The sequence below is a fragment of the Syzygium oleosum genome, unplaced genomic scaffold (genome assembly GCF_021117445.2).
Source record: "Syzygium oleosum isolate NSW1041296 unplaced genomic scaffold, Sole_v2.1 Sole_v2.03, whole genome shotgun sequence".
In the NCBI taxonomy this organism is placed as follows: Eukaryota; Viridiplantae; Streptophyta; class Magnoliopsida; order Myrtales; family Myrtaceae; genus Syzygium; species Syzygium oleosum.
The window spans coordinates 6,356,685-6,378,838 of NW_026607487.1; the positions used below are offsets into that span (position 1 = coordinate 6,356,685).

At 42.0% G+C, this 22,154-nt stretch overlaps 2 protein-coding genes across 2 annotated transcripts; one reads left to right on the plus strand and one right to left on the minus strand.

Annotated features, from left to right (window-relative positions):
• Nucleotides 1–563: 563 nt before the first annotated feature.
• On the plus strand, nt 564–17,834 carry LOC115661811 (violaxanthin de-epoxidase, chloroplastic-like). The gene is made up of 6 exons (XM_056309698.1): nt 564–704; nt 1,015–1,331; nt 1,412–1,572; nt 16,005–16,101; nt 16,435–16,826; nt 17,402–17,834. The coding sequence occupies exons 2-6, from the start codon at nt 1,044–1,046 to the stop codon at nt 17,478–17,480; spliced, it is 1,017 nt and encodes a 338-aa protein (XP_056165673.1). The 5' UTR covers nt 564–704; nt 1,015–1,043; the 3' UTR covers nt 17,481–17,834.
• A 219-nt stretch (nt 17,835–18,053) lies between these two features.
• Nucleotides 18,054–21,662, minus strand: LOC115661810 (cation/H(+) antiporter 19-like). Its single transcript, XM_030584011.2, has 3 exons — nt 21,465–21,662; nt 20,130–21,131; nt 18,054–19,937 (listed from the first exon to the last, which is right to left on the minus strand). The coding sequence occupies exons 1-3, from the start codon at nt 21,660–21,662 to the stop codon at nt 18,726–18,728; spliced, it is 2,412 nt and encodes an 803-aa protein (XP_030439871.1). The 3' UTR covers nt 18,054–18,725.
• Nucleotides 21,663–22,154: the final 492 nt, after the last annotated feature.

The following is a 22,154-nucleotide window of genomic DNA, read 5'->3' on the forward strand; positions in this document are numbered from 1 at the left end:
GGTCGCCGGCCGCGGCCGGCCGCCGCCGCCGGCCGCCACCGCCCGCTAGACGCCGGACGTTGGCCATCGGTCGCCGGCCGCCGTTGCCGCCGCCGCCGCCCGTTGGCCGTCGGTGCCGGCCGCCGCCGCCGCGGACAACGCTGCCGCCCGGCCGCCGGCCGCCGCCGCCTGGACGCCGCCGCGGGCCGCCATGCCCGCCGCCGGTCGCTGGACGCCGCCGCGGGCCGCCGCCAGTCGCCGGCGAAAAATATTTTCCGAAACTTTTTCATATTGGTCGCCGAACACCGGAAAAATATGTTCCGGGAAAATATTTTCCAGGAAAATGACTTCCGGGAAAATATTTTCCAAAAGGAGAATATTTTCCGCCAAACGAACGGAGCCTAAAAATGATTCCGGTTTATATTATAGAATTTAACAGGAGAAACTGAAAATGCTATTTGCTCAGAGGAAATCACTAATATAATTTAAGAAAATTGATAATAATAAAAAGAAATGTAGAGTGAGATTGAAATATTGAAATAATCACAACAACGTCACATGCCTTATTTCCACACAATCTCTTATCCGGCTTCCCTCCCTTCCAAGTCCCACGCAGCTTGGCGCCTCTTTTTCTCGTCACTTCTTCTGCAAAGTCCGAATTTTTCTTCGAGATGAACAGAAGCGAGCCTCTCTCCATTCTCGAATCCTGCCCGCCTGTCGTCAAGGTCAGTTTTTTTCCTCTTCTTCTTTAGCTGGGCCATTAGTTTGGTGATGGGTCTTCATGAATTGGAAGCCATGAATCGGCTGGTTGGAGTAGTTCCTGGGGTCTTTGTGCGTTCAGTTTCTTGTTATTGATTGAGAATTTCAATGTCCCATGTCCGGAGTTTAAGCCAAGATTGGATTTTGAGTTGAATATGGTGGGAACATGACTGTTTGATCTTCTGGGTTGGCATTACTTCCCTGTTGTTTGGGAGATGAGGCGTGAGTGCAAGACTAGTTCACGGTGAAAGAAGCTAATTTCGTGGGGTGAATCAGCTTGCAGTAGGAGGAGAAAATTCCGAACCATGGCATCGGCTGCTGCGCGGTCCATCTGCCTGTTCCGCAACGAGAGCATTGGTGCTGCGTCTATTGCGGTTAACATTTTGGCTGATAGAAGTTCTCATATGAAGTTGCTGTGCCATCACGGCAAAGCTCGGGCGACTATGTGGACGGGCATAAAGACAACGAGGTACTTGGAAATGAAATGCTGTCAAGAGAGCCATTGTCGTTTCGAATCAAGTTGTTCTGGTTTGCCATTGCCGAGGAAAGACGAAGTTTCTTCATTGCGCGGAAGTCGTTCGAGAGTGCCTAAAGTAGTGGGTGACTTCAAGTTTTCTCTTGTTCCATTCATGGAGAATCGCTAGGTCCTTGACATGGTTTTGTCTCTTTCAAGGTAACTGAGAGTGCACGGGAGATATTTCAATTAGCAAGAGAATGGAATCAGCGACACGTCACCAAACTAGCTGCTTTAGCTGCATGCGCATTCTTGATAATTCCCTCTGCTGATGCAGTTGATGCTCTCAAAACCTGCGCTTGCTTGCTAAAAGAGTGCAGGTATTTTCTCCGTTAAGTTTTGTAATATTCGGGTATTAAAAAAAAAAGAAGTCAAAAAGTCAAAAGTAGTTACAGTGGCTTGGCTAAGTTAAAAGAAGACCGAGAGCTCCTTGCCAATAACAGAAACAGAAAAGGGAAGACGAAAAAGGGGAAAGGAGAAGATAAGGAAAGGCAAAAGAGGTTTTGCGCCGCACGAACCTCCCCTAGACAATTCGACTTCGTATTTCAACGCTCGTTAAGCACTCGCGTCCCTCGTTCGTCCGATCGGAGAAATTTCCAGATTTAGGGTTTAAATTCGGAATTTTGGGAAATTTAAGCAACGAAGTTCAATTTTTGAGTCGTTGAGCTGCGTATATATATAGAATTGGTAGTTAAGGGTGTCGTAGAGCCGTGGGATTTTACGGATCTCGATTTCGACTTACTGTTTGCCCGAAACGAATTTTTGAAATTTTTCACAAGAGGTGAACAGTACACGTCTGGCAACGTTCAGGCCATATTTCGTCGGTTTTCGGCTCGATTTTGGAGTGGCCAATTTGGGGCTTTTGTAACACTCTAAATGGGCTTTTTTTTTACTATAAGTTTGCTAGGATCGGAGTTTGATGGAAAGAGTTTTGACGCGATCAAGTTTCGCCGTGCGGATGGTTTGGATAATCGCTTTGGATGAGCAATTTGTGGACGCTTTTGAGTTATCTTGTTAGCGTTTAAGAATCATTTAGCCAGTTCGTAGATATCGTAGTATTTTACTTGGTTTTGACGTCGATTCTCGTTTAATTGTTAGGATTACAAGATCGTCCGTTTGAGTGAGCGTCGTTATTTGATTTTTGGGGATTCTAGGTGAGTGGTGCTATCTCTTCTTTGAGTTTGTAAACTCATATTTCGAAAGCAATATGAGTCACATATGTTATAAGTTAAATAGCATTATTATTGCATAAAAGCTCGGATTGGGCATTTACTACCCTATTGATTATTTGAAATGGCATGGTAAAGCATTTCTGGAAATGAATTATATATCGATTATCGTGAAATGAATTGAGGAAATCCTTTATGAAAAGAATTCTTTTGTTTTATGAAAAGAATTCTTTTGTAGAAGGTTATACATATTGATTTATGAAGAATTATGAAATGGTTATGGAAACATATTATGAAATGTGTCATGAAAGTTTATATATATATTGTCTTGTGAAGCTGGGTTATGAATGATTTGAGAAATGGTTGAGAAAATGGCGGATGGGCTATGTTGTGAAAAGTTAATTGTTTGGTTTATGAGATCGATTTTCAGATTGGATTTTTGGTATTGGAAAATGATTATTTGATGCTCAATATCGTTGTGAGCCCATTGAAGGGCTTGGGAGTATGCATATCGAGTTTAGGATATCCTTTTGGGCCGAGCCACCGGCTTTGTAGGTGGAGACCTTGCCGAGGGGGGAATCTTGGGCTGCGCATGACAACCATTCTGTGTGTGGGAACAAATTCTGCTCAGAAATGATTCTTTTTTATTTTGTGTCCAGAAATAATTTCTAAGCATTTAAAGGCGTTTGGTAACTGCCCAGAATTTCTATTCTTAGAATAAAAAAAGAACAGAAATGCGTTTGGTAACTAAACAAAATTTCATTTTATTAATAATATTTTGAATTTTTTAATATTTCTTTATTTTTTTTCTTTTTTTTTCTTTCTTTCCTTGGCCATGGCCGGTCGCCGGCGCCGGCAACCGGCCACAGGCCAAGGCCGGTGAGGGCGTCACGGCCGCCGGCAAGCGGCCACAGGCCAGGGCCGGCAAGGGAGGCTCGACCTTGCCCAAATCTAGCGAGGCCGACCTCGCCATTGCCACCCAAGAGACGGACCTGGGTGGCAACAGCGAGGTCCACCTTGTCGTCGCGGCCGCGAGCCGCCCTTGCCCTGGCGGCGAGGGCCGCAACGCCGTCGCCAGTCACCGGCGGGTGGCTGGCCAAAGAACAATAAAAACCAAAAAAAGAAAAAAACCAAGAAGAATTAGTTTTGGAAAAATTGTTCCAAAATCAAGAAGCTACTTTTTTTTGCTTCTTGATTCTGTTCTAAAACTGATTTTGGAAATAATTTTTTGCAAAATTGTGTCCAGGCACAAAAATTTCAACAAACGCATTTCTGTTTCCAAACTGATTCTAGGAACAAAAGAACAGAAATTTTCACTGTTTGGCAAGTTGCCAAACATGTCCTTGATAGCTTTGTTACAAGGCTTTGTGTCGTGACCATAGTTTGATATTAAGCAGTAGATTCATCGATGGAATGGACCATCGATGTGTGATGTGATATGAGATTCATCAATGAAATAGACTATTGATGTGTGATTTGATATAAGTCAATGGAATGGACCACTGACGTGATTTTTAATAGAGATCGATCAATGGACTTGACCATTGATGTTTATGATGATTTAAATGAGTATTTTTGAATTTTATAAAACTCGTTGAAATGAAATAATTCTTATGTGACTCGATATGTATTTTATATCTTGAGTTTGACTTCTGGAATTCTGGTATGACTTTATGTATACGTGCATAGTGGTTGCTTGATCAGCTTAGAAGAGATATGCACTACTTATTGAGCTGTGGTTGCTTAGCCCTCTTTTTTCCCAATCTTTTCAGGTTCTTTGGTTAGTAGCCAATAGAGCGAGAGCGATGTCGTAGGGACTTTTGGATGGTTTGAGGCTGCGTCCTTTGAGTTGAAGGACGGCCATGTCATCCCCCATCCTGGTAAGTTTCAGGGTGTGACATCTTGTGGTATCAGAGCTTAGGTTGTGATCCATTTAGGTGTAGATTTTATGGGACGTTGTGAGGTCGTGTGTTAGTTTTTAGTGTGTTAGTCTTTTATTGAGTACTAGGGTGTATGTCTCTTTTGGGATCTAAGTGATCGTCGGTTCTAATTCAGCGAAGTATGCTTCGCCTTGTAAAGGATAACAAAGGCAAGCGAGTTATTACCTTTGATACTGAAAATGTATCTTAAGGTTCTCGAGGTGCGGTTTTGACAGGGAGATAAAAATGATCTAAGTCCTGACTCGTAGGAAGGGAGCAAGACAAGGTGCTTAGATGCTCAAGGTGATAAAGTTTATGAAGATTTTGTTGCTGTCACCGAGGATGGTCAATTAGAGCATATTCAGCTGGACATACTTTGTTTGTGTGTACGAGGGTGAATTTTTTTTGCGAAATGAAAGAACAGTGGAAGAAGAAAGGCCTTCTTCTATAGTAATAAGTGAATTGGTTCAATTGCGACAATAACATACTGTTTCTGGTTTAAGGGGAAGGATTCCGTTCCAGACTAGAAATTTTGTTTGCGTTTAGGCTAATATGCAGTCTAATTTTGCATCTGTTGATGTTGGCAATGAGTCCAGAAATGTCAGGACTCCCAGAACTTCATTGGATATTAAACAAGAAAACCACGAACCGTTACAATCCACTAGCCAAGCAAATGATAGCGACTGTCCATGGGATCGAGTAATAAACAACAAAAACAATGCAGGTGCTGAAAGTGTGAATTGGCAAGATACATCTAATGAAGGTGGAAACTGAGAACAAAATGTGGCTGGCAAGAGGGGAGAAGGGCAACAGCAAACTGTTGCACAATTTAACGAAGTTTAGGGATGATAAAATAGTTGTTATGGAAGGCAATTGGCCCACAAATTCAACTAGTGACTGGGCCCGTGGAGCTCCAACAATTATGAGGGAACAATACCTACATCAAATTCAGGACATATGGCATAATGATGTTGGCCCTCACAAAGTAGTGGGAATGTGGCCTGAAGGGTCTACGGGTCCTCCTAGAGCATAGCGTGCTGGTCCTCTTAAAATGTAAATAGATTCCATCCTCCTGGTGATGATAACAACATGGAGCTCAGGGACGTTTGAGTAGGAGTGCTTCCAATCTCCTTCACAGTGGTTTCTGTCAAAGTTTGGATCAGCTGACACAATCATTAGTGGAAAGGCAAGGTCATACTCTCATCGAAAGAGATTTGCAGAGAATGTCCGGTGTGGTCCCGAATTCTTTTACCATGATTGAAGTAGTTGTTGGTATTGCAGGTTTTAGCGACTTGTGGTGTCAATGTGTTTATGGATTGATTGTTAAGAATGGGCAAGAGCATAGTTTGATTGTGGGCACTGCATTGTTAGATGCTTATGCAAGATGCAGAATTGTTGGTGGCTCTTACAAGGTGTTTCAGGGACTAAAGAACACAGGTTTGATATCTTTCAATGCGGTCGTTAATGGGTTTGTGTATAACGATCCTTTCAAAGAGGCCCTAGTACTCTTTAACAGACTTAGGATGGTTAGCATAGTACCTGGTTTAGTGACAATGGTGTCCGTAGTTTGGGCATGTGCTGCTTTAGGTTCACTAAACTAGAATATGTTCATAGCTCGATTATCAAGAATGTACATATTTTGGACGTTCACAAGAGGCTTTGTGCCTCTGGGTAAGAGAACGAGCACAAGAGGAAGAAAGCTTTCGCCTTTATTCAATGTCATTGGTTGCTGTTCTAATCGCTTTTACGGAGCTCGCTGCACTGTATCTTTGCGAGCAGCTTCACTGTCATGAATTTGGATCTGGTCTTTTGCTATGTAGAGCAGTCAAGTATAGTCTCGTATAAGCATAATCAAAACATCGGCTCGTAGAACCAGCCCTCCATGTGTCCGAGGAGATGGTTGTCTTCGGGATATAGTCTTTTGGAATGTAATGTTGAAAGGTTATGGAGTTAATGGTGCCGGAGAAATTGCATCCTGCCGGGCTAGTGGAAGATGGACTAATGATTTTCAATCAAATAGCTGATGTGAAATTTTTAGATGGAGAGAAATTCTTTTTCTCATTCATATATACTACCTCTTTACATTGTTATATTTATAGACTAATACACAGAGGAGTCCTAGCAAACAAAATAGGAAACAAAACCTAAATAGGAGAACAACTACAATCTCACGATTTGTGGGATTTAACCAGAATAAAAAAACTCATAAATAGGAAAAAATCTACTCCTATCAATCAGTCAATTTTCCTACATATTTTTATAGACATATAATCTGGATATTTACAGCTCGACACTCCCCCTCATGCTGGTGAATAGATATCCTCCATTCCCAACTTGGTAACTAGCTCGTGAAAACTTCCACCATTAAGCCCTTTGGTCAAGACATCTGCCACTTGCTGTCCTGAAGGAACATAAGACAAACAAATTAGTCCTTCTTCAAGTTTCTCCTTGATGAAGTGCCTATCGATCTCAATGTGCTTTGTCCTATCATACTGCACAGGATTATGAGCAATATTAATTGCAGATTTATTGTCACAAAATAGCTTCATAGGACTTTGCCACTCGACCTCCAAGTCATCAAGAATGATCTTGACCCACAATAACTCACATATTCCTTGAGCTGCGGCCCTAAACTCAGATTCTGCACTAGATCTTGCCACCACATTCTATTTTTTACTTCTCCAAGTTACTAGGTTACCTCCTAGGAAGGTACAATAACCAGTTGTAGACCTCCTGTCAACCACGGATCCAGCATAATCCGCATCTGTATAAGCCTCAAGCTTAAGATCAGGACTCTTCTTGAATAGTACTCCCTTCCCTGGGCTCCCTTTCAAGTAGTGTAGGACTCGATGAGCAGCCTGTAGATGTGACTCCTTTGGATTATGCATGAATTGACTAATCAAGCTTACTACATAAGAGATATCTGGCCAGGTATGAGCAAGGTAGATCAACTTTCCGACCAATCTCTGATACATTTCTCGATCCACTGCTGCTTCCTCTTGTGCTTGTGCTAGTCTCTGGTTTGGCTCAATCAGAGTAGTTACTGGTTTGCAACCAAGTTTCCCGGTTTCTTCCAAAAGATCCGTCACGTACTTTCGTTGTGAAATAAAGATCCCTTGCCTTGAGTACGAAACCTCAATTCTCAGAAAATACCGTAGCTTTCCTAACTCCTTTATTTCAAACTTCTGAATCAAGTATTGTTTCAGCTACTGTTTCTCCCTTTCATCATTGCCCGTGACTATTATGTCATCAACATACACCAATAACGCTGTAACTCCCTCTGTGTCCGAATGTTTTATAAAATGTGTATGATCTCCCTGGCTTTGTTTATACCCAGATGCCTTAATGACTCTAGCGAACCGTCCAAACCAAGCTCTAGGTGACTGCTTGAGCCCCGTATGGTGCCTTTTTAAGTCTACAAACCTTTTCTGTTGTTTCCTTTCCTTCAAAACCAGGTGGGATGCTCATGTAGATTTCCTCTTCCAAATCTCCATGTAAAAATGCATTCTTTACATCATATTGTTGAAGTTCCCAATCAAAATGAGCAGTTAAAGACAGTAAAATTCTTACAGTATTCATTTTAGCCACCGGTGCAAATGTCTCTTGGTAATCCACTCCATATATTTAAGTGTTACCTTTTGCAACCAATCTTGCTTTGTATCTCTCTAGAGAGCCATCTGCCTTGTACTTTACAATGAATACCCACTTGCACCCAACTAGATTTTTCCCTTTTGGCTTGTCAACAATTTCCCACGTTTTTTTTTCCAGTGCCTTCATCTCTTCTACCATGGCATTCCTCCGTTCCTCTTTTGACAATGCTTCAGACAAAGTGTTAGGGACAGCAAAAGAGTTTAAACTACAATAAAGTTTTGGTATGGTGATGATAATCTATTAAGGGGCACAGAATCTGATAATGGATAAACTAGTTTCTTGGTGCACGCTCTAATCCCTTTTCTAATAGCAATAGGTAAATCAAGATCAGCCTCAGGTGTATCACTAAGTTGTTTATTCAAAGGAGGTTTAGGATTTACCGTATTCTCATTGGCAGCACCCGGAGTGGCATTTTGGACCTGCTCTTGTGTTGGAACGGATGTCCTCCTTGAATACACCTGAGAAAATCTCATAGAATCATATATATGAGTTGGACTAGTGGGAATAGAAACAAAATCAGGTTGGTGTGTGGGAGATTGTGGTGGGCAAGAGATAGGATTCAAGGTAGGTTCATGAGCTACAGTGGACAAGTTTGGGTTGACAGGGACATTGGACAATAAATCCAGGTTATCAATAACACCATGGCCCTTATCTTCCATGACTGAAATCTCCCCCTGAAGATAAGGTTGTGAAAAATAGGGTTTATTTTCAACGAAAGTGACATCTGCAGAGAGATAGAATTTTTTGGAAGGGGGATGACAACATTTATAGCCCTTTTGTGTTTGTGAGTAACCAAGAAACGCACATTTGATTGCACGTGGATCTAACTTTCCTCGTTGATGATGATGAATGTGGACAAAGGAAGTACAACCAAAGACTCAAGGTGTAAGACCATTAGATGTACGAAAGTGAGGATAGAACTGAGGAAGAACTTCCATAGGAGTCTTGTGGTCTAATGTACGTAAGGGTAGTCTATTGATCTTGTATGTGGCTGTAAGAATAGCTTCCCCCCAATATGTTTTAGGAACTTGCCCGTGAAACAATAGGGCACAAGTTGTGTTAAGGAGATGACCATTTTTTCTTTCAGCAACCCCATTTTGTTGTGGTGTATTCACACAAGATGATTTATGGATAATACTTTCCTTTTGAAAATACGAGGACAATACTTGATTGAAGTAATCTCTAGCATTATCAAATCGAAAGACCTTGATCTTAACCCCAAACCGAGTTTGAATCATGGAATGGAAGGAAGGAATAATGCTACTCACATCAGATTTATGTTTGAGTAAGAAAGTTCATGTGATCCTAGAGCAATCATCAATTAAAGTGAAAAACCAATGACCTCCAGAGATGTTTGGAATCGTGGAAGGTCCCCAAATGTCACTATGGATCAAGTCAAAAGCATTAGAACTACGATGATTGCTAATAGGAAATGGCACACGATTATGCTTGGTTAACTCACAAACATCACAATGGAAATCTTTAATAGTCAAACCTTTAAACAAGGGTGGAAACATAATACTCAAGACTTGAAAGGACGGATGACCAAAATGAAAATGATGAAGCCAAATAGCTTCTTTATTTGAAGTGCTAAGAAACGATGAAGATGGATTATTCATGATTCTTCTTGCAGTGAGAGGTGTCTCAAGGTAGGACAGCCTATTTTGTTCCTTAGCAAGTCCAATCCTCCTCTCCGAGTCCTGATCCTGAAAAACACAGTAGAATGGGTAAAAAATGACTTGACAATGAAGATCTTTTGTGAGTTTTTGTATAGATATAAGATTGGCAGACAGTTTAGGGACATGAAGAACGTCTTTAAGGACAATATTAGCTATGATAGAAATATCTCCAACCCCTGCAATAGTCGCAAGAGACCATTTGCCATAAAAATCTTCCTATTGCTAGGACAAGGTGTATAGGTGTTGAAATGGGATGGGGTGTGAGTCATATGATCGGTAGCCCCCGAATCAACAATCCAAGAATTACCTGAGAGTGCCAGAGAGCATACACTAGAGGGTTTATTAAGAGACCCTAACAAACCTCTTATTTTCTCAATTTCTTCACTATTGAAGGCTGTTTTCTCCTGAACTTCTTCGTGACTAACTTGGTCAGTTAGGTAGACCCGGGGCCTTGACTATGTTGCATGATTTACCCATTCTTGGCCTGAAGTAGTTATTTGCCATTCAGTTTCCAGCATTGCTCCTTTGTATGTCTCGGTTTCTTGCAATAGGCACACCACAAGTGGTCCCAGTTGTCTTTCCTTGGCAAGTCACCCTTTTCATCAACCTTTTTGATTGTCAAGGCTGACCCTTCTACTATTTGTGGTTCGAGCATGACGGATCGACGACTTTCTTATGCCCGGATCAAGGAAATTGTTTCCTCCAATGATGGCACATCCTCCTTGCCAAGTATTTGAATTCTGACTTGGTCGAATTCAAAATTAAGCCCGACTAAGAAATCATAGACTCAATCCTTTTCAATAAGATTCTTCGGAATGGCCGCATCTTCTGGACACCGCATCTGGAGTACTCAATAATGATCGAGTTCTTCCCATAAGTTCTGCAAAGAATTAGCATACTCTGTAACAGTCTTACCTCCTTGCTTTGTCCCACTAGTTTTCACCTTAATTTCATACACCTGGGCTACATCACGAGCCCTTGAGTACGTCCGTTGGATGGAATCCCAGATCTCTTTTGCTGTTGATAGAACATACAAGTATCGCTTATGGCTGGTTCTGTGGAATTCCATAGCCATGACATAATCATGAAATCAGCCTCATCCCATGCATCCCAATCAGGATCTCCTAGTTTGGGTCCTATCCCAAGCAGATGACTGAGTTTTCCTTTGACCTTTAGATACGTCTCGACAAATTGTGACCACTTGAGATAGTTCTTCTCATTCAAAATGAGGTCTGGTCCAATATTCTGAAGATCACCTGTCATGTGTGTTAAGGCGACCTCCTCCAATGGTTTCTTGGTAGAAGGGGTAGGATAAGTGGTTTTAGGTGTGATTTCGGAATTGGACATTTTTGGAGAGTAAAGGTTAGGAAGAAAATAAGAGTAGTAGTGCAGCTATGAAGACTGCATTTGAAGGAAAAATTTCCTGGAGAATAATAGACAGCAATGAAGGTTGTAATTTGGAATCTAGAAATCTAGCTTAGAGCTCTGATACCATGTGGAATTTTTAGATGGAGAGAAATTCTTTTTCTCATTCATATATACTACCTCTTTACATTGTTATATTTATAGACTAATACATAGGGGAGTCCCAGCAAACAAAATAGGAAACAAAGCCTAAATAGGAGAATAGCTGCAGTCCCACAATTTATGGGATTTAACCAGGATAAAAAAAACTCCTAAATAGGAAAAAATCTACTCCTATCAATCAGTCAATTTTCCTACATATTTACAGCCATATAATCTAGATATTTACAGCTTGATAGCTTAAGATAGCTATATTAAGCCTCACAAGTAGCGTTTGCAGTGCTTAGTTGACGTGCTAGCTCGTGCGGGATGCTTGTCAGTTGCACATGGCTTTGCCAACAATGTTTGGACTAGGCAAGTCTCGACCCTACATGTTTCGGACATACAGTGAAGGAGTTGCAAAACAAGAACATGCAACTCACGTACAATCAAGTGAGGCACGTTTGGCGGGTCCGAAAAACTATGTACGCTTTTTGCAAGAAGAAATTCAAATGAGGAAGAAGGAATTTGAGGAAGAAGTGGAGAAAGACATAAATGCACAAGTTGAGATATTCATCTTGGAAAAGTTTGTTGAAGATCTGAAAGCAAAGAATTTATCCCTCTAATTAGAATGTGAGAAACACGTTGAAGCCTCCTAATTATCCAATAAGTTGATCAATGAACTGGAGAGTGAAAATCTCGAGTAGCCACTAGAAAGGGAAATGCTGGCAAATGAAATTGGAAGACGGAAGATGGCATTTTATCTAGTGTTCAGGGCTTTTCAAATTGATGCGAAAGTAGGTCGTGAAGGTGAGATCGCGAAACAACAAATGCTTTCCCAACTTGATAAATTGCCTTTAGGGCATATCTTGGACAGAATAGGGCAATTAAAGAAATCGCTCACAAGGGGCAAGGATGAAGAGCAAAAGTCGCTAGTTAAGAGCACCATGCTAATAGCCTATCTGGGAGGACTCGGATTAAAGTGTAACAAGCTTGAGCCAAGTAAAGACTCCTTCGAGCAGGAGCTCAGAATCATGACCGAGCAATATATGATGCTGGAAAAAGATAAGCATGAGCTTCTAGAGATGAAAACCTCTTAAGATCGGATCTAGGCAAGGCGGAGCAACAATAGGAGGCGCTAGGGACTTATATGAAAGTGATGCCCAAGAAATTGGTTGATGTACAGATGACTCAATAGCGTTTGCAAGAAGATAACTCCAACAAACTAATTGAAAACCAAGCTTTGATGGAGAAGATTATAGATTCAAAAAGAATAGAAGTGTGTTCTTGAAGAGAGACTTTGAGATAATCAAGAACTGAATTCTCTTGGTAACCTCTCTTTGGTTTTCTAGAGCTTTGGAAGGAGAAAGTTGAAGAACTAAAAACCCTTGCTGCTGATCTTTGTGGCCCCCAAGTGATTAACAACGATCTAAGGGAAGATTGATATGCTGAGGAAGAACCTAGAGACAGAAAGGTTATAATGAGCTCCCTGAACTACAATTTTGTGAAGGCTTGATGGAAAGTGTTGCTAAAGCTCTAAATTTCGATGGCGATAATCATGTGGGCAATAACACAGAATCTAGCACTCTAGTTTCTGAATACATGATGGTCTCCTCTCGGCGGGATGGTTTAAAAGCCCCCAAAAGCTAGGCACAAACACAACTTGAAGGATATAGCTGATTATAAGGAGAAAGAGAGAAGTTTGGCCGAATTGATGGATGATTCTAGGATTTTGCAGATGAAGAAACTGATCTTGACGGTAAAGCTTCTGTATGCTGGTCATTTGGGGTATGGTCTAGATGGAAATTCTATCAGTTGATAATCGATGATGACGATGATACCCATTCACTGTATACAAAGAGGAATGACCTATATGGAGTCTTAGAGAACTAATTCTTTCTCCGAGACATGCTAGAAAGACTTCCCTCTCATGAAAAAGAAATCTAGTATGAAGCTTTGCATGTACTACACGTCACGAGTCCCGAAGGTTTTGCAAGTATGGTTAGACTGGTTTCTGTTTTCTGATGCTCATGTGAATGAACTATGAGCTCCTTTTTGCGATCGAATAATTATGCGGTGATGATAAACCTGAAATAGAAAAGAAAGCAAAACTGATATTTATTAGAGACGCAGCGAAAGCATGGTTGACTTTTGGAATGTCCTGGTAAGCTTAAAGAAATAGAGGAGTTTATTGAGAACATACATTAAGATCCAATGGAAAAATTGCACATGGAGGCTACTTGGGAGTATGAGGAGGAGGAAAAACGCAAATATCCACATTTGTTTGATGGTTGAGGTAAGTCCAAATTTCAAGGACGAAATTTCTTTTAAGAAGGGATGAAAGTAATATTCGGGTATTTAAAAAAAAGGGGCTTGAAAAGTCAAAAAGTCAAAAGCAGCTACAGTGGCTCAGCTAAGTTAAAAGGAGATCGAGAGCTCCTTGCTGAGAACAGAAACAGAAAGGGGAAGAGGAAAAAGCGGAAAGGATGAAAAGAAGAAAGGGAAAAGAGATTTTGCACCGCAAGAACCTCGCCTAGCCAATTTGACTTTGTATTTCAATACTCGGTAAGCACTCGCGCCCTTCGTTCGTCCGATCGGAGAAGTTTTCAGATTTAGGGTTTAAATTCAGAATTTTGGAAAATTCAAGTCGTGAAGCCCGATTTTTTAGTCGCTGAGCTATGTATATATATAGAATTAGTAGTTTAGGATGTCGTAGAGCTGTGGGATTTTACGGATCTCGATTTGGACTTACCGTTTGCCCAAGACGAATTTTTGAAGTTTTCCACAAGAGGTGAACAGTACACGTCCGGCAACATTCAGGCCATATTTCGTCAGTTTTCGGTTCGATTTTGGGGTGGCCAAGCTGGGGCTTTTGTAACACTCTGAACGGGCTTTCTTTTGATTATAAGTTTGCTAGGATCAGAGTTCGATGGAAAGAGTTTTAGCGCGATCGAGTTTCGTATTGCAGACGGTTTGGAAAATCACTTTGGATGAGCAATTTGTGGGCACTTTTGAGTTTTATTGTTAGCGTTTAAGTGTCATTTAGCCATTTCGTAGTTATCGTAATATTTTACTTGGTTTTGACGTCAATTCTCATTTAATTGTTAGGATTACGAGATCGTCAGTTCGAGTTAGCGTCATTGTTTGATTTTTGGGGATTCCAGGTGAGTGGTGCTATCTCCTCTTTGAGTTTGTAAACTCATATTTTGAAAGCAATATGAATCAAATATGTTATGAGTTAAATAGCATTATTATTGCATAAAAGGTCGGATCTGGCATTTACTACCCTATTGATTATTTGAAATGGCATGGTAAAGCATTTCTGGAAATGACTTATATATCGATTATCGTGAAATGAATTGTGGAAATTCTTTATGAAAAGAATTCTTTTGTTGAAGGTTATACATATTGATTTATGAAGAATTATGAAATGGTTATGGAAACATATTATGAAATGTGTCATGAAAGTTTATATATATATATATATATATATATATATATATATATATGTGTGTGTGTGTGTGTGTATTGTCTTGTGAAGCTAGGTTATGAATGATTTGAGAAATGGTTTGAGAAAATGGCGGATGGGTTATGTTGTGAAAAGTTAATTGTTTGGTTTATGAGATTGATTTTCAGATTGGATTTCTGGTATTGGAAAATGATTGGTTGATGCTCAATATTGCTGTGAGCCTGTTGAAGGGATTGGGCGTATGCATACTGGGTTTAGGATATCCTTCTGGGCCAAGTCACCGGCTTTGTAGGTGGAGACCTTGCTAGGCGAGAATCTTGGTAGCCTTGTTACAAGGCTTTGTGTCGTGATCATAGTTTGATATTGAGCAATAGATTCATTGATGGAATGGACCATCGATGTGTAATGTGATATGAGATTCATCAATGGAATAGACCATTGATGTGTGATTTGATATAAGTCAATGAAATGGACCACTGACGTGATTTTTAATAGAGATTTATCATTGGACTTGATCATTGATGTATATGATGATTTAAATGAGTATTTCTAAATTATATAAAACTTGTTGAAATGAAACAACTCTTATGTGATTCGATATGTATTTTATATTTTTAGTTTGACTTCTGGAATTCTGGTATAGCTTTATGTATACATGCATAGTGGTTATTTGATCTGCTTAGAAGAGATACGCATTACTTACTGAGCTGTGGTTGCTCACTCCTCTCTTTTCCTAATCTTTTTAGGTTCTTTAGTTAGTAGCCAATAGAGCGAGAGCGATGTCGTAGGGACTTTTGGGTGATTTGAGGCTGCGTCCTTCGGGTGGAAGGACGGCCATGTCATCTCCCATCTTGGTAGGTTTCGGGATGTGAGACACCTGTGCCTTTATTACATGTGAGATGACTGGACAATTGACATTTGGTCAAAAATAGTAGACGTAATAAGAACTGTCTTGAAACTATTTAGCATGATTGACTGAAGGAATCATGATATCATATTTATACTCCCGTGCTTATAAGAAATTGCTGTCTGTCTGTCTGTCATAGTTAGCTTTGTTCGTGAAAAAGATGAAGTCCTATCATCTGGCCTTGCTCGGATTCTCTGCTACTGTGCCAAGAGTCACTTTGTAAGTTGGAATTTGTCATCTTTTCAGCTAAGTTTTCCCTCATAGCTGATGTCATTATTCTTGAGGGTTCAAAAAACCAGTAGCTCGTCTTCTATATTAGTAGACGAAACATGAGGTGCTTATTATGGAGTTGATTGCTGATGTGGAGGCTAGAGGGTAATACAATGACTATAAAATATGATAGTAAAAAAATGGAGAATAATGCTCCTGAGTTGATTGATTGGTTCAATGAGAAGGATAGAACTGGCCAAGTGCATCGCAAATCCATCATGTGCTGCGAATGTTGCTTGTCTCCAGACGTGCAACAATCGGCCTGACGAGACTGAATGCCAGGTTTGCTCCGAACTTACCATTTCGTAAAGACATTTACGTACATGAACACTACTGTAAGAGAGAAATAATCATCAGGTTAAGAGCCTAGGTGCCGCCTTTCATAGTTGATTTATTAGTTCACCCTTTTTGCTGCATTACCTGTCCAAGTTTTCTGTGCTTCTTCTCATGTAATAGTAGGAAGAACAGAATAGTAATGCTCTGCTTAAAATATTTAGTTTCTGCTAAAATTGGATTTAGTGAGCTATATTTGGCTTAAAAAGCAAATAACCCGGCCAGGAGTTCAAGTATAGTTGCTCACTTTTTTGACAGAAGTTTTATCTTTAATTTTTTCAGATCAAGTGCGGGGATCTCTTTGAAAGTAGTGTTGTGGATGAATTCAATGAATGTGCAGTTTCGCGGAAGAAGTGTGTACCTCGGAAATCTGATGTTGTAGAATTTCCTGTCCCTGATCCTGCAGTTCCTGGTAAGAGCTTCAACATAGCAGATTTCAGTCGGAAGTGGTTCATTTGTAGTGGCTTAAATCCCACCTTTGACGCTTTTGATTGCCAATTGCATGAATTTCATATGGAATCAAACAAGCTTGTGGGCAATCTGTTGTGGAGGATACGCACTCCAAATAGTGCATTCTTCACCCGAACAGCCGTACAGAGATTTGTACAGGACCCTGAACAGCCCGGGATATTATACAATCACGATAATGAATATCTTCATTATCAAGATGACTGGTAATTCCTCGCGGCAAGTTCTTCAACATTTCCTAAGTTCCAGTTTCTCATGCAAACTTATTTCCTTCTGATGACTATAATATTTTCCTCGACTTCATATGTACAGAGCGACCTCCAAATCATCTTCTATTATTCAAATTCTCGAACAAAAGAAGGCCGATCATGTATGTGATGTGTGGGGAATTACGTGACTCAGCTTTTATCCTGGAGGAATAGAAGTATGAGTTTCTGTGGTTTAATGCTTGGAAATTTGACAGACTTTTAATTATGCATGAATGCATGAAACAAATTAGCTGCTGAATGTTTTCGCTTAGTATTCAATTTGTTGTCTCAAAGTTAGAACTGACAAATTATTGGGTCAAGAAATACTGGAAAGCTCATACTGAAGATTAGATAATCAATAACATGGAGGAAAACTTCCTGCGATAGCAGTCAGGGATGTGGCCAAAATGATATCGTTCATGATCAAGTGTATTATTTATCTGATATAATGTCTTCTTGAAAATTATTACTTTGGTTTGGTTAATTGACGAATGTCATTTTCAGTAATTTCTTCTTCGCTACAAACTTGGCAGGTATATATTGTCATCCAAGACAGAAAACAAGCCAGATGATCACATATTCGTATACTATCGGGGCAGGAATGATGCATGATATGGGTACGGAGGAGCTGTTTTATACACAAGAAGTGCGGTTTTGCCAGATAATATCGTACCAGAACTCGAAAGAGCTGCGAAGAGCGTAGGAAGAGACTCTAAAGACTTCATCCGAACCGATAGTACTTGCGGGCCTGAGCCGCCTCTTGTGGAGAGAATAGAGAAGACGATGGAGGAAGGCGAGAAGACTATCGTGAGGGAGGTCAAGCAGATTGAAGATGAGGTACAAAAAGTGGGAAAGACCGAGATGTCTTTGTTAAAGAGGTTGGCTGAAGGGTTTAAAGAGCTTAGACAAGATGAGGAAAACTTCTAGAGAGGCCTCAGTCGAGGAAATGGAGTTGTTGAATGAGCTGAAAATCAGTCGAGGAAATGGAGTTGTTGAATGAGCTGAAAATGGAAGCGACTGAAGTTGAGAAGTCCTTTGGATGAGCATTGCCAATCCGGAAGCTAAGGTAGGTCTAGGAAATGTGACAGGAGATCATTGTCACTCTGATTCCATTTGTGATGTACAGCTGTTCAAATGAAGTCTTCGGCGATTTCAACTTCATTTCCTCTTTTCTCTGTTTATTCTTACATACGAGACTTGTGCTCCAATAGGCTGAACATGGACTAGGTTCGACTGGTCACGTTGGTGAGCTGTCATTTTCATTTCTGTAGATGATTCATTTAAATCCTTGTGAGAGGTGGTTTGAGTTGATATATGAAATCTACGTTATATTGTCATCTCCCTTCCCTCTTTTGCCATAGTTGGCCTTGTCAGTTCTAAGGAACTGAAGTCACTAGAGAAAATAATCCCTTCTGATTGATAATGTTCTTTATTACAGTGTTTACAATATTGAGATAATAAATCTAAATAAAACATATTTGCATAAGATTGATCTTGGTGTTTGTGAGCATTTGTGCCCACAATGTTCTGCCCCATGAAGTCGCACACTTACATTACAGGTGACACATTTTACATCTCCCACCGCTCTCCTGTGTCTTCTGTCTCTGAAAGATTTTGTCAAGCCTCGACCTGCTCCAGTTTCATACCCATGAGCATGTCCAGGGTTCACTAGCTCCACAATTTGCAAGGCATAGTAACATGAAGTACACGCCATTGCAATCTCCTCGAAACAGGGAATGGAGGAGATCTGTTATTTGACTAGGATGGCCTAATAGTTTCACTCTATATAAGTGTGATTTGAAAGGGACTTTGTTGAGTTTCAAGAAGATGATGCACAAGTACATGTGAGACAGAACTTTAGACCATATTACTGCCACGGGGGTAATCTCCCATCGGTGTTTCTGGCACGTCATAGACATCTGCGTTCACCTGTTCCTCCACCAGCGGGTGAAGACTCCCCAACGGGTTATACTGTTGAACCACCAGAACTGATGAGGTGGTCGAGAAGCCCGACGAGGCCAAGTAGCTCCCGACGTGGCCCAATTCCGGACAATCACTCGCCCGGTCCACCAATACCTGCACATTGGAAGGCATCCTTCCCACTATAAATAGATTGCACTTGCTCATTGATTTTAATGCAGCAACAATGTCTTCCGTAGTTGCCACAGCCTTCTCCTCATAGGCAATAGACTCATTTTTGCTGGCAGTCAACTCTGACAGATCATCATCGCTGGGGTTGTCATCATCTTCATTACTTTCTTGTGCTGCAACTGCAGTTCCTGGAGGGAAAACAAACTTCATGACACTCAGCACAATCCCAGAATGCTCTGCCATGCGAACCCCGAAGGTGAGCGCCTCACGATCATCACGGCCTCCGAAAAAGGGCACAACGATCGTGTACGAGACATCGCTGGCAGAGACTTGGGTTGTGCCTCCTAGGCCACGGTCCACAAGAATCCCAACTGAGCACGGAGCATAGCGTAGGACCCTCTGGTTCACGGCTTGGAAGGAGTAGCCCAATGACTCCATCACACCATCCAACCTCTGGTGCTTGTGGAATGGGAGCAATATCATCGCAGACCGCTTCTGATGCGCGCTCGTGCAGATGTCCTCGTGGATAGTGCCAAGAGGGGATATAGCGGTCATGGAGCGCAGGGTGACGGAACTGAGCTGCTGGTAGGCCTTGAACGCGATCACCATCTGGTCCTGGTCGTCGCGGGCCTTGTTCCAAAACGGGAGGCCATTCCTCCGTGCCTTGTGCACCATGGAAATGGCCGAGGGTCGCTCTGAGAGCTCCATGAGGTGCATGACATAGACGCTGAGGCGGCTCCTCTTCCGAATCCCGCGGGACGACTCGATGAGGTTGATCATGGTAGGGATGTTGCAAGTGCTATGGAAGCAGACCAGCAGCCGGAGCTCGGTGTCAAGGTCCTTCCGCCGGATCGTCCGGTGCTTATACAGCACTCCTCTCCTGGCCGGTTTATACACAGCCATCACTATAGGGGTTGTGATGAAGGTGGTGAATAAGGCCATTAGAACTAAGACTGCAAATGTCTGGTCATTCAGCACCTGAGACAAAGGGCCGAAAAAGGTAACCAATTTGCTGTCATTCCAACTTGTTTCCTAAAAAGCCTTTGTTATGGCAGATTAATTTTGGCAATTACCGGATTGATCTTCTTAGCTTAGGACTAATTATAAAGCACGACAATTTGCCAATTGTAAAATTTTGTGTTTAGCGAGAAATGGATGAACATACTGTACCTTCCTGTCCTTCCCAATGTTGAGCACAATGAGCTCCACCAAACCCTTGGTGTTCATCAGGAACCCCAGAGTGACAGCTTCCTTAAATGGCACCTTGCACAACATTGACACGGACATTGTCCCCACAATTTTCCCAAAGCAAGCTGCGAAAATGACAAGCACCAACAGCCCCCAGGACTGCGCTCCTTGTATTGTCGCGACATTTGTCTTCAATCCGCTCGACACAAAGTAGAGTGGCAGGAGGAGCCCCGACACAAGGTCCTCTATCTTCTCGATCAGGACCCCGGCGAATGGCCCATCCTTCGGCACCACAATGCCCACCACAAAACCCCCGAAGAGCGCTTGTATGCCGATGGTGTCCGTCACGAAGCCCGCAGCCAGCACAAGCGACAGCGTGATGCATATGTAGAGTTCCTTCACGGGCTCACCCTCGGGTGACCTGCGTGCCATCCAGGTGAGTGCTGGATTGAGGGCGAAGATTGCAAATAACACGAATGCAACCCCACAGAGCAGGACCCACAGGGAGACCAGCGGGGAAGTGTTGCTGCCTGAGAGGGCTATGGCAAGTGCGAGCAGGATCCACGCCGCAACGTCGTTGACGGCGGCCGCCGACATGGCTATGCGGCCCAAGTCAGTGGTTAGGAGCTTGAGCTCAGCAAGTATGCGGGCCAGAACAGGAAAGGCCGTGATGGATAGGGCCACGCCCATGAAGACGAGGAACGGGCCTTGGCTCACTCCTTTGGAGATTGTGGACCGAAGGACCACCGACGTGCCGATTCCAAGGATGAAAGGGAGGCCGATACCGGCTATGGCGATTCCTAAGGCTTTCTTGCCGGTTTTCCTGATGGAACGAATGTCGAGCTCAAGGCCGACCAAGAATAAGAAGTAGAGGAGGCCTATGTTCGCAAGCGTGTCGAGGACGGTCATGCTTTGTGCCGGGAAAACTGTGTGCAGGAATTTCTCGCTTCTTCCTAATGCCGAAGGCCCAAGCAAGATTCCACCCTGGGGACATAAGAATCTCAATAACCAAGTGTTTACTGTTTCCCTAATGTGAGACTTGATGACAACATTAATAATTTCCCTAGTTCACATGAACTTTAAAAACTACCTCTTCCTCACTGAGATTAACTGCCACGTGCATTCATATTAATAGGAAAAGGCTTTGCAGAACCTCGGTTAGGTTGTGGATGATTTCTCTAGGAACTTGGTGGACCCTTTTGGAAAGAACATATTACATGGCACTCCATTTTTCAGAATTGAAATGAATCTTAAAAAACATTAGAATTTCCCCAATAAACACTTTTCTCCTCAAACGATGATATGTAAGAAACTCACAATGATCTCCGCGATGACCCTTGGTTGTCTGAGAGGCCTGAGAATCAATGCAAGCAGTCTCGTGAAGACCACGACGAGGCATATTTGAAGGATGACCAGAGGGAGCGCGAAATCCAGAGGGTTGTCGCCCTGGAACGACCCGTTTGACGTCGCCTGCATCGGCGCGGGGCAAACAGTAGCCGTCGCATTGGCCGCCATATTTTACGAACTTCCGCCCAAGATGTCTGATATCGGAAATTCAAGAATCAATGTGAACATGCGAAAGTAGAAAAACAAAAATCTCTCTCCTCAGAACACTATTAACCTCGGGCCTCCCCTATATCATCATGTCTTTCCACGAGCGTACGATGTGCAACTTCTGAAGAGAATTTGAGTTTCTTCATAAGCGAGAGAGAGAGAGATGAGACGGAGAGACCAGCATTTTTCCTTTTGAAAAGGGGATCTAGAATAAAGCGGATATTTATAAGAGAATAATGCTGAGATAAATAACTATCAACACATGTCACACCCCAAAACCTACGCAGCCTCAAACGACAACAAGCAATCGAACTCCCAAAAGTCTCCATGACAACGCTCTCGCTCTAAAGGCTACTAACCAAGAAACCTGAAAAGATTAGGGAAAGAAAGGGGTAAGCAACCACAACTCAGTAAGTCGTACATATCTTCCAAGCATATCAATACCCAAGGGCA